The following is a 13,153-nucleotide window of genomic DNA, read 5'->3' on the forward strand; positions in this document are numbered from 1 at the left end:
GATGATTCATGCGAAAAGGTTTTCCACATGATTATGACCACACTATGGCAGTTTAGACTTAGAATGCGGTATGGTAATTGGAGCTAGGAGGTAGACTCATGGTACATTCCATTTCGGAAATCATTAGGCACCTCAATATTCTGAGACCCACAGTTTCAAGAATGTGCCAAGAATACCAAGTTTCAGGCATTACCTGTCACAATAGACAACACAGTGGCTGACGACCTTCACTTAACAAGCAAGAACAGTGGCATTTGCAGAGTTGTCAGTGCTAATAGACAAGCAACACTGCATGAAATAACTGCAGAAATCAATGTGGGATGGATGACGAACATGTCCATTAATGGACAGTGCAGTGAAATGAGGTGTTATTGAGCTATGGCTGCAGGTGGCCAATGCAAGTACTTTTGCCAACAGCATGACATCGCCTTCAGTGCCTCTCATGGACTTCTGACCATATCAGTTGGATCCTAGACGACTGGAAAACCACAGTCGGATGAGTCCCGTTTTCAGCTGGTAAGAGCTGATGGTAGGGTATGAGCCTGGCAGAGTCCCCATGAAGCCATGGACTGAAGCAGGTTGTCAACAAGGCACAGAGCAAGCTGCTGGTGGCTCTATAATGGTGTGGGCTGTGTTTACATTGAATGGACTGAGTTGGTCATTGACTGGAAAAGGTTATGTTCGGCTACTTGGAGACCATTTGTAGTCATTCATGAACTTCGTGTTTCCAGATGACGACAACGTGTTACCAGGCCACAGTTATTCGCAATTGGTATGAAGAACATTCTGGACAATTTGAGCGAATGATTTGGCCACCTATATCACCCCACATGAATCCCATTGAACATTTATGGGACATAATCGAGATGTCAGTTTGTGTATAACATTGTGCACTGGCAACGCTTTCACTATTATGGATGGCTGTAGAAGCAGCATGGCTCAATATTTCTGTAGGGGACTTCTGACAACCTTTTGAGTCCATGCCATGCCAAGTTGCTGAACTATACCAGTCAAAAGTAAGTCCGACACTATATTAGGTGTTATCTCGTGACTATTTGCACCTCAGTGTATGCTGTTAATGGTTCTTGGAAAATTTTGAAGACTTAAAACATTCCATTGAGGGTCGCTATTCTCCTGGATATATCACCTTTGGAGGACATTGATACCTCTTAACCTAAACTAACATTCTACAACAAAGGACACACTATAATGGTAAGGCAAGCCTGAAATACCCATTTATCCTATTATTGGATGATATTGCATTAACAGATAGGGTGGTAGGCTTTTTCACTTGCAAAATATATTTCTATTAAAATTTTCTGTGGAAGAAAGTTGAAGTGAATTACATTTACAAATGCTGAAGATGACTGAGAAGTCTTCTGGATTCTAAAGGTCACATGAAAGAGTTGTTCATAATCTGTTCTAATGTCATCCTTGCAGATAATAAGAGAGCTATATTAAGAGTAACTACTGGGGTTGATGCAATTCATCCTTCATTCAGGAATGAAATTATGACTATGTCCCTTTGGGAATCAGTATATTATCATTCAAGCCAAAGTGTGTTAAAACCAGGAGAACATAAACTTAGGATGCGAAATGCAGGTGTCCTGATATACCATAGTGCACTTTGGATCTGTCACAGTACAGTGAAGCATAGATATAGCATGCTCTAAATGTCCTACTAACAAAGATGGTTGTACATTCATTCATTCGTACATTGTGTTCCTTAAATCCTGCCATTAAGTATATCCTTCAGTGATATGTAATGAGTCAAGCTATATGTCAACAGGCACAATCTGCCTCTCCCGACTACTTCTATAAAGTATACCAATGACAGATTGTAAATTGGCACTAATCTACTCAAACCAATATAATAGTAATTGCATCCAGAATACTTTATATTTGCATGTTAGTATAAAAACAATGACTGAAAAAGGCACTGTCCACTTCTCCTACACTACTCAGCTTCAGTTTGACGTGTAACCTGTAGCTCACAGAGAGGCACGTATTCCACCTATTCCTCAAGGTCAGAAAAAAAGATGATCGTGTAAAAGCATAAATAGCTTAGTAGTAGGTGAGAGCATCCCACTGTTCGAGGTTGTTATAATTTGTAAATAAAATCCATGAAATAGGATGTATACAGAATGTCTACAAGGCACGAAAGCACCCTAGCAGACCTACTTGCTGTGTGGATGTTTAATAGTGCTGGAAAACAATTTGTTTATTCATTACTAAGCTGAACTTTGGTCCCTAGATGTGATAGATACATTTAGATATATATTGATGTAATGTCTCAGAAATTCAAGATGAGTTAAAGTACGGAGGTCAGAACTTAAATAGTGGCAACTATTTATTCACAACCAACACAAAAGAGTTACATGTTTTCACCTGTTACTGTCCTTCAGTGTAGTCACCAGCGTTGTGTAGAACCCGTTGTCCTTCAATGTAGTCACCAGTGTTGTGTAGAACCCGTTGCCAGTGATGTGGAAGGCATAGTATACCGTTAGCAGAGTCGATAGTGTGAATGGAGCAGTCTAATATGGTGATTCTCATGTACGACTGTGGTGATGTTATCCTAATGCAATACCTTCCTCTAAGGCAGACCGTCAGTGCACAGTATTACTATTCGTTTTTGGAGCATAACCTGCGACCAGCGTTGCGTAAGAAGCAGTGACACTTTCTGCACAATCCATTGTAGCATTCACTCATAACTAGTAACTAGAGTTCTCTTCTCGTAACATGTTACTCCACTGACTACAGGTGACTTACTGTTATGTGCAACTGCACATATCAGTAGCTTTGTTGTGACGAGTGATGGTAAGTAAGTAAGCTACTGTACATGCAATAACATCTGCTGCCTGCATGTGTCTACCTGTTTGGGTACGCATAGCTCATGATGTGTGCCCCTCTCGCCCCCTCCCCTGCTGTCTGAATGCACAATGAATCAACATGCACAGTATTGCTGCCGAGCAGTGCGTACAGAGGGGCATGGGAAGGAGCGCGCACCTATGCACCTTGCTACTGAAGTGAGTATACAGTATACAATGTGTACATTATGCAGAAAATATTGTGGGCATATGGATTAAATATAGTGAAGATTGTATAAGTATTGTATTCATTACTGTGAATCGTGTCACACAGCACAAATCAGCCAATAAAAACGTTTTTACAAATATGATAAAAATTGAAAGTCAAACAGTAACAAGCTGTTTTAGAAGTAGCTTATGTTCTTCTTCAGGTTTCAAGCTATCTCCATACCATATATCTTCAAAATCAGTTTAGCAGACAGAGTTACTTTCGCATTTATAAAATTAAAATGCATAAAACTTTCAGTTAGGATATCTTTTTTTCTCTGTGATCAGATTTAGGTGAAACAAAACCATATGGTGTCCCAAGCTACACTCGGATTTCCTCTGAAAACACCAAGAAAGAGATTAGCATGTTCAAACGGAGAAACACATAGAAAACCGAAGAAATCTTTAAATCTGTGATCAGATTTTGATGAAACAAAGCCAGTTCTGTGCCGCAACCTATGCTCAAGTTACCTGCAAAAACAACATGAAAATTCACTTAGTAATTTTGAAGGTTAGCATGTTCAGACAGACAAGAAAAATTTAGTGAAACTTTAAAGTACAATATCTTTGCTCCATGATCTGATTTTGACAAACTAAAGCCCAAACATTGCCCCAGGCTATGCTCAAGTTACCTGCAAAAACCCCATGAAAATTCATCTAGTGGTTTTCTAGAGGTGTCTTCAGACAGACAGACAGACAGACATGACAGTTTTACGGATTTACTATTAGTGTAGATCTTAAAAATCTAGCCATCTTCAACACACAGGGCTTTCAATTGTTTTCTCACTTTATAGAATTACCTGTTTAGGTGATTACAATAAATATTTCTGTAGGGGGGGGGGGGGAGAAAAAACACACACACAACTTCGTATGCCGTGAAATAGTACAATTTTGTACCAATCCAAATGTTACATGTAATGTTATTGAATAGGAATGTTTTCACAACCAGTCTTATTTGAAGAACATAACAATTCATCACCACCAAGAGCTGCTAGGTGTGTGTGTGTGTGTGTGTGTGTGTGTGTGTGTTGTGTGTGTGTGTGTGTGTGTGTGTGTGTGTACCACCATTTAAAAAACCTAATTTTGTATATTTTACCTCAGCTTCAAATTTTGTCATCTTTTTGTCTGTGTAGACACTAAAGACAGCAGAGGTTCATTGCATATATTTTCAGAAAAACTTCTGTTTCCTTTTTTCAGAGCAGAGTCCTGTGAAAGTCCCAGAAATGTTTAAATCTGAGGCTGTGCAAGAAGAGGTACGTTTACTGCCAACATGTGGTGTATACATTTTCTACAGTCATGTTAGTGTTATAATATTGTGTACCATATTCCCATATTTGAATTTGGTTGTAGATTTATTTGCATAAATATCGGTGGATGAACCAAAGTTGATAATTATTTTTATGACAAAAGTAACTGAACCTAAATGTTTTAGCAGATCTGCTATATGGTTTTCCCAGTTTAATGTTTCCGGAATATGCACACTGAAGAACTTGGCACTTTCATCCTTTTTTTTTTTTTTTTAAATAAAGTTCACTCATTATAGATGGGGTATTTTCCACAGACTAAAACTGTGTGGGCTGTGTTTTTAAAAGTTTAAAACTAGTGTTTGTGTGTATCCTGTTTCTTAAAAAAGATATCTGTGCCTTAAGTTCACTAGAACTTACAAAATCTCTTAGCATCTGTCCATTATTGTTAATTATGCTTTCTCCAAAAGAACCTAAGCAATTAGGAACACATCTGTTGCCTATTCTTGCATTAATCTCCAATTATGACAGTCGGATAAGTATTTGCAAATATGTTAACCACTTTTTGTAACTTTTTATAAAATTGTTCCAATTCTACTGCATTGCCCTCCTCTGGGGCATAGACACAGGTTAGTGTAAGCATTCCTCTTAGATGTTTTAGACATACCAGCAAAATTCTTTCTAACATCTTTTTATTATAATATCAGTCCTTGTAGAAAAATTCATCTTGCTTTACTAAAATGTTGGATGTGTAATTAAATCAGATGGAGGGAAATTTTCCAATCTCATAGTCAATGAACGTAATGCAGAATCAAGACAAGCAATAGCAACAGTAAGCTGAGCTTGACCAGCTTGAACTTCAGCCAATGCAAAATCAATCCAGCCACCACAAAATTGTGATGGCCGATGTTTATAATAGTAACAACGTTCATATTAAAGGAAATCTCAACATTTAAAATAGTTTTGTAAATAGTAGGATGCCAGAGGAGCAAACGATGCACATGGCAACACATGTCTCAGTGAATGAGTAATAGCGCAAGAGTGGGTACTTATATAGCAAAGGGCCAATTGCTGTCTGTCTGCTGCTGGGCCACCCCACTGTAAAATATTATATACACATTAGAATAAGTTTTGCATCACACTTGTTCCCACAACTCTTGAAGATAGATGTTGACTATGGATATTGTATCCCAGACACAGTCCACTGTTCAGAGATATCACTAAACCCACCCAAAGACGTAAACAACCATGCATGAGCAGCACCTATTAGACAGAGAGGATCCGACAGCCGATCAGTTCCAGTCATTCCACCAGGAAGGAGGTACACAGCTTGTGTTGTCTGTAGTTCACCCACGCCTAGACAGTCACTACCATGGTTCGATCGCATCCGCATTGTTACTTTGTGCCAGGAAGTGCTCTCAACAAGGGAAGTGTCCATGCATCTCGGTGTGAACCAAAGTGATGTTGTTCGGACATGGAGGACATACTGAGAAACAGGAACTGTCAATGACATGCCTCGCTCAGGCTGCCCAAGGGCTACTACTGCAGTGAACGACTGCTACCTACAGATTATGGCTCGGAGGAATCCTGACAGCAACATCACCATATTGAATAATGCTTTTCGTGCAGCCACAGGACGTCATGTTATGACTCAAACTGTGCGCAGTAGGCTGCATGATGTGTAACTTCACTCCCAACGTCTATGGCGAGGCCCATCTTTGCATCCATGACACCATGCAGCGCGGCACAAATGGGCCCAATAACATGCCGAATGGATCGCTCAGGATTGGCATCACGTTCTCTTCACCGATGAGTGTCGCATATGCCTTCAACCAGTCATCGGAGACATGTTTGGAGGCAACCTGGTCAGGCTGAACGCCTTAGATACTCTGTCCAGTGAGTGCAGCAAGGTGGAGGTTCCCTCATGTTTTGTGGTGTATTATGAGGGGCCGATGTATGCTGCTGGTGGTCATGGAAGGCACCGTAATGGCTGTACGATACCTGAATGCCATCCTTTGACCGTTAGTGCAACCATATCGGCAGCATATTGGGGAGGCATTCATCTTCGTAGACGACAATTCGCACCCCTATCATACACATCTTGTGAATGACTTCCTTCAGGATAATGACATCGCTCAACTAGAGTGGCCTGCATGTTCTCCAGACATGAACCCTAAAAAACATGCCTGGGATAGATTGAAAAGGGCTGTTTATGGACGACATGACACACCAACCACTCTGAGGCCTCTACACCGAATCACCGTTGAGGATTGGGACAATCTGGACCAACAGTGCCTTGATGAACTTGTGGATGGTATGCAACGACGAATATAGGCATGCATCAATGCAACAGGACATGCTACTGGGTATTAGGGGTATCGGAGTGTACAGCAATCTGGGCCACCACCTCTGAAGGTCTCGCTCTATGGTGGTACAACATGCAATGTGTGGTCTTCATGAGCATTAAAAAGAACGGAAATAATGTTTATGTTGATCTCTATTCCAATTTTCTGTACAGGTTCCAGAACTCTCAGAACTGAGGTGATGCAAAACTTTTTTTGATGCATGTATAATCCTCCAAATATTTGCTACCCTGAAGCTTATGTTTTGTTTCACAGATAAAGGCAGGTCCACACCCAAAATTTTCAACAGTCTTACTAATTCATTTTTTTTTTTTTTATTGGTTACTGATCTAACATTCCAAGCCCCAAGGCTGTTCTAGTTTCTGCCAGTAATGTACTTTTCCACAGGCTGTGTTATGAGTGCCTGGAGGAGGGCCTGCCACCTTAGCACTTCTGAGCTTACACGAACTTCATTTGGGTTTAGTCCCCTAGGCTCCGATGCTCTCTCCACTATTGGGATAATCCTCTTACACCTTCAAGATATGATTAGAGAATGAACATGAAAGATGCCCTCAGGCCTCATAAGCTAATACCATTGGGGTTGAAAAAAACAAGAATTGGCAAATATGAAAGAAAACTAAAGAAATTTGACACAAGTAATTGGAAGCAATGTCAAACTTAGGTAAGGGGCCATGTGGTTGTCACTCTCATATTCCCAAGGCAGGGCCCCCCTGGTAGTACTACTCATTGTCTGGTCTTTCACCTGCTGATCAGTCTGGCATGGGTGACCCTACCAGGTGCATAGCTCCCATCATGATAACTCTATGTGTCATCAAGACACAAAAATCACCTCACTTTCAAATAAAATGATAGAATATTAACATAGAGCAAGAACAGTAATGGGCCCATGATAGAACCCTGCGTAATAGCAATTGCTGTTTCTACCTGAAAAAGAAATCGACACTAGGGTAACTTCTTGAATTCTGTTTCTAAAATAGTAACTAAACCAGGCACATGCTAACAAGTATGCGATAAAGACTGAATTTTTCCAATGGAATATTATGACTGACACGATCAGATTCCTTTGATAACTCGCACACAAAAGTTCACAATTGGTTATATTTTACTACATAAAAATTTTACTACTCACACAGTGAATGCATAAACTGCTTCCTCAGTAGAGCAGCCCTTGTGAAATCAAAATGTGATTCACTAAGTATCCCATTACAACAAAGGTAAGTGACAATCATGGAGTAATCAATCACTATAGAAAAGATGGTTTACAGTTAGTTTGCAGAATTTCATCACCTCATCATTGCATCAGCTACGAATATCAACACAGTTGACCAGAATTGGTTGCTGTTCCAAAAAATATTGATGCTTTGCACAACATGAGTGAAGAGGCCTGACATGTGATTTACTGTGAGACAGATATATCAAAGACTGCACCACGTTTGACTTTTCATGAGTATTTAGCTGTCAAAAGATCTGTCCCCAGTGGAGTGCACACAGTTTGATCAAATTTCAAGTACGGACTTGTGTGAATTGACACAAAATGAAAAACTGAACAGAAGATAAAAACTAGGACTTATTTGTATGAGCTGGAAACTAAGCAGCAGTTAGTTGCTCAGGTACTCTAAGATCAACTGAAACAAGCAAAAGTAATTTGTTCATGAAGCACATTTAAAAAATGGTTGCTTGTTTCTTTGATTTTACTGGTCATTTTATGGCTGCTACTTTAAAAGTTTACACAACAGTTAATGCTGAACAGTATTCAATAGTTTTTTGGTTAAGTCATTAGTGAAATTAGGAAATACAGCTTTAGACATTGAATTATCTTCATTGTGACAATTTACACTGTTGAAAAACAACTTCTGGAATTGATTGAAAGACATACAAAAGAATGTAAATTTTAAAGATTAACATTTTGAAAAATGATAGAATGATATGTACGAAAAAAATGTTTTTCTTTTATTGATTTTGTAATATCTTAAAAGGTTGGTCCCATACAGATTTTGTAGATCATTCCTATGTCAGTGATCACTCACTATATATAGCTCATACATTGTTGTTTGTTTGTTTGTTTGTTTATGTTCTGCCTGTATTGATGTGTATTTTTGTGCAGGTTCTAGCTCCACCAAGGCAGTTCGAGCAAGAGTCTCCTACAGAACTTCTTCCTCAGGAGGCAGGCACAAACCCCAACTTAGACAACTGGCAAGGTAGCTAAATTACACATTTTTGCTTTTAAGCATGGAATTTTTCTGCTAAACAATGTAAAAGCCCTATATAGAAGTGAATATACATATGAGTAATAAAAATACCTGTCATTACAAACTCACTCCTCATTAATATGTCATTACATTAGCATTTCATTTAAATGTATTATGTATTTATGACTCTGTGTATCAAGTGTGAATAAAATTTTCTGTTTTTGAATATAAACGCAGTTAAATCCAACTAGTCACTTTTAAGTATGTAACTTCTGCATACCGCATCTGATGGTGAGTCAGAAAAGGTTGGAATCTAGTTTATAGAGATCAACAAATACTTCAAAATTGACTGGTCAAAGTTATCTGTGTTTATATTCAATTAACACACAGTCACATGCTCTAAAATGGCCATGATGGATAATCTTATTTTATCTATTTACTCACTGTGTTCGGATACATGTATGAGACTTTACATAGCAGGAAACACATCAGACAAGAAAAAAAGAAAAAGAAAACAAAATTTGATGCTATAACAAATGATGCCTAGAAATCACTCATGCACACAAAGGGGACTTTAAATGTGGATGTGTAAGTGCTGTCACGCCTGCACAATTTTCTGATAATGCTTTACGTTTAACAGAAGATATTTAATGAAATATGGTTACAATTCTTAAATAATAATAATAATAATAATAATAATAATAATACCAGTGGGCTGAAAAGACTACAGTCCTCAATCACCATTTTAGCCTGGTGGTTAAGGTGGCTATTAGTAAGAAGCACGAAAACCGATTAGAGTTGTAGAAGTAATGTCTGTATGGTTATTGTCTCCCTCCTTCCAGAGTCCATCTTGAGAGGCTTTCCTGCTCCACTTGCTATCTCCCTCCAACCACTTCCTCTTTTCCAGATCTGGCTCTAAGAGGTATGGAGGGGGGGTGTACCACTGCCCAGGGCACCAGGTTTTTAGGGGCAGCAAATCTTAAATTTTAATACGGATCCAAAAGGATGAATTAAACAAGACTTAAAAGGTTTGTACAAATGAAGACGTCTGAAAATAAGCTGGAAATACATATCAATGACACACAGTAAAATCTAGTGTTTTACTGGAAACTGTCTACGGCATTGTGAAACAGATGACATATGAAGTGCTGGAGTTGGTCACCTTGGTTGTATCTTTCAAAATAGCAAAGGTGTCTAGTGGCAATGTTGCCAACTCAGCTTCTGCCATGCACATGCTTATACACATCACTCGAAATGAACCTACATCAGCTTGAAAACACCTACAGGAGCAAAAAACTTTAAAATCTATACTCTATGTTATGTAAATACAAGTTGTTCAGTGTTGTTACCAAAAATCTAGAAATTTTCTTTGCCCACTTATGTAAATTTTTACACAATCCTTTAATAAACATACAAATGAATATGCAGGGTTTTCGTTTCAACTGAACACATTGAAATATCTCGAAAACTACAAATCGGATCAAAAAAATTTGCAGTTCCAATTTGTTTGTCTTGGAGGGGGCATCCAATGGTACCACACCCAACCCACAACCCCACCCTGTGCATGGGTTGTGGGGAAAACTTTGAAATCTTCAGTGGGAACTGCCATTTTTATTGCAGTTTATGGTTCTACAGCAAATCTACAAACATTTTGTCTGAAGCGTTTTCTTCATTTCGCCACAGAAGGTGCTGTAATCGGAGGAATAGAAGTCGGTACACAATCGTTATTTGCAACATGCTACTCAATGGCCCTTGAGTATCCAGTGGTTTGTGGGACCCCACCTCCATGCTGTGAGGGTAGGACAGGCCAGTAATTCATAACTTTTAATTATGGAAATGGAAGAGGATGTAGATGAAGATGAAATGGGAGATACGATACTGCGTGAAGAGTTTGACAGAGCACTGAAAGACCTGAGTCGAAACAAGGCCCCCGGAGTAGACAACATTCCATTGAAACTACTGACGGCCTTGGGAGAGCCAGTCCTGACAAAACGCTACCATCTGGTGAGCAAGATGTACGAAACAGGCGAAATACCCTCAGACTTCAAGAAGAATATAATAATTCCAATCCCAAAGAGAGCAGGTGTTGACAGATGTGAAAATTACCAGACAATCAGTTTAATAAGCCACAGCTGCAAAATACTAACACGAATTCTTTACAGAGGAATGGAAAAACTAGTAGAAGCCGGCCTCGGGGAAGATCAGTTTGGATTCCGTAGAAATACTGGAACATGTGAGGCAATGCTGACCTTACGACTTACCTTAGAAGAAAGATTAAGGAAAGGCAAATCTATGTTTCTAGCATTTGTAGACTTATAGAGAAAGCTTTTGACAATGTTGACTGGAATACTCTCTTTCAAATTCTAAAGGTGGCAGGGGTAAAATACAGGGAGCGAAAGGCTATTTACAATTTGTACAGAAACCAGATGGCAGTTATAAGAATCGAGGGACATGAAAGGGAAGCAGCGGTTGGGAAGGGAGTAAGACAGGGTTGTAGCCTCTCCCCAATGTTATTCAATCTGTATATTGAGCAAGCAGTAAAGGAAACAAAAGAAAAATTCGGAGTAGGTATTAAAATCCATGGAGAAGAAATAACAACTTTGAGGTTCGCTGATGACATTGTAATTCTGTCAGAGACAGCAAAGGACTTGGAAGAGCAGTTGAATGGAATGGATGGTGTCTTGAAGGGAGGATATAAGATGAACATCAACAAAAGCAAAACGAGGATAATGGAATGTAGTCGAATTAAGTTGGGTGATGTTGAGGGTATTAGATTAGGAAATGAGACACTTAAAGTAGTAAGAGTTTTGCTATTTGGGGAGCAAAATAACCGATGATGGTCGAAGTCGAGAGGATATAAAATGTAGACTGGCAATGGCAAGGAAAGCGTTTCTGAAGAAGAGAAATTTGTTAACATCGAGTATAGATTTAAGTGTCAGGAAGTCATTTCTGAAAGTATTTGTATGGAGTGTAGCCATGTATGGAAGTGAAACATGGACGGTAAATAGTTTGGACAAGAAGAGAATAGAAGCTTTCGAAATGTGGTGTTACAGAAGAATGCTGAAGATTAGATGGGTAGATCACATAACTAATGAGGAGATATTGAATAGGATTGGGGAGAATTGGAGTTTGTGGCACAACTTGACTAGAAGAAGGGATCGGTTGGTAGGACATGTTCTGAGGCATCAAGGGATCACCAATTTAGTATTGGAGGGCATAGTGGAGGGTAAAAATCGTAGGGGGAGACCAAGAGATGAATACACTAAGCAGATTCAGAAGGATGTAGGTTGCAGTAGGTACTGGGAGATGAAGAATCTTGCACAGGGTAGAGTAGCATGGAGAGCTGCATCAAACCAATCTCAGGACTGAAGACCACAACAACAACAAATTAGAAACCCCATTCGCAACATTGTATTTCTCCAACACGTCTAACAGGGGACTACTCAGTCCATCACCGCAGCCACGTAGTGAACTGCGACATATCAAAACAGGCGGTACACTGTGACTGGACCCCATATATCATGCAGACATAGATCAGATGTACACTGGACTCGCATTCGGGAGGACGACGGTTCAATCCCGTGTCCAGCCATCCTGATTTAGGTTTTCTGTGATTTCCCTAAATCGCTCCAGGCAAATGCCGGGATGGATCCTTTGAAAGGGCACGGCCGACTTCCTTCCCTGTCTTTCCCTAATCCGATGAGACTGATGACCTCGCTGTCTGGTCTCCTTCCCCAAACAACCCAACCCATAGATCAGATAGCAGCTCTAAACATTACAATACTTGCACAGTTTGTATTTGACCTATTGTTTGGGGAATAGACGTGCAAGTGGACGATGATTGTTGCAACAGAGAATGTAGGAGAAATGTTGAGGCTGCTGTTCCCTTGTATGCCAAGCGCTTTCCAGAGAAAACTTACTCTCGTTTGTTCTTTTACCAGGTTGTGAATGCCTCTATGTCTGATGGCAGCATGAGGACTAGCAAAAAGAAATGAAGCAACATCTTACAGAAGAAGCTAATGAAATAGCTGCACTAGCAGCATGCACTACAACCCACAGATAAGCACTTGGCAATTACACTGCAATTCTGATATGTCTGTAGGTACTATTTTCACAGTACTGCACCCTTATAAGTACCATCCATACTACAAGTCACTGCATCAAGAACTTCATGGGGCTGCTTTCCATAACTGGGTAGTATTTTGTGAATGGGCGCATCAACATATGCAAACGATCCCTATGCTCCTTGCTGAGGTACTATTTTCTGATGAGTCTACGTTCAC

General features: G+C 39.6%; 1 protein-coding gene across 1 annotated transcript in view; it reads left to right on the top strand.

Moving 5' to 3' along the window:
• The window catches only part of LOC126252796 (drebrin-like protein), a 209,349-nt gene that overhangs the window by 136,043 nt on the left and 60,153 nt on the right, over positions 1-13,153 (top strand). The window contains exons 8-9 of the mRNA XM_049953733.1: positions 4,272-4,327; positions 8,786-8,879. Coding sequence (XP_049809690.1) covers positions 4,272-4,327; positions 8,786-8,879 — 150 coding nt within the window. The remainder of the gene's footprint in view (positions 1-4,271; positions 4,328-8,785; positions 8,880-13,153) is intronic.

Source organism: Schistocerca nitens, chromosome 4 (assembly GCF_023898315.1).
Source record: "Schistocerca nitens isolate TAMUIC-IGC-003100 chromosome 4, iqSchNite1.1, whole genome shotgun sequence".
Taxonomy (NCBI): Eukaryota; Metazoa; Arthropoda; class Insecta; order Orthoptera; family Acrididae; genus Schistocerca; species Schistocerca nitens.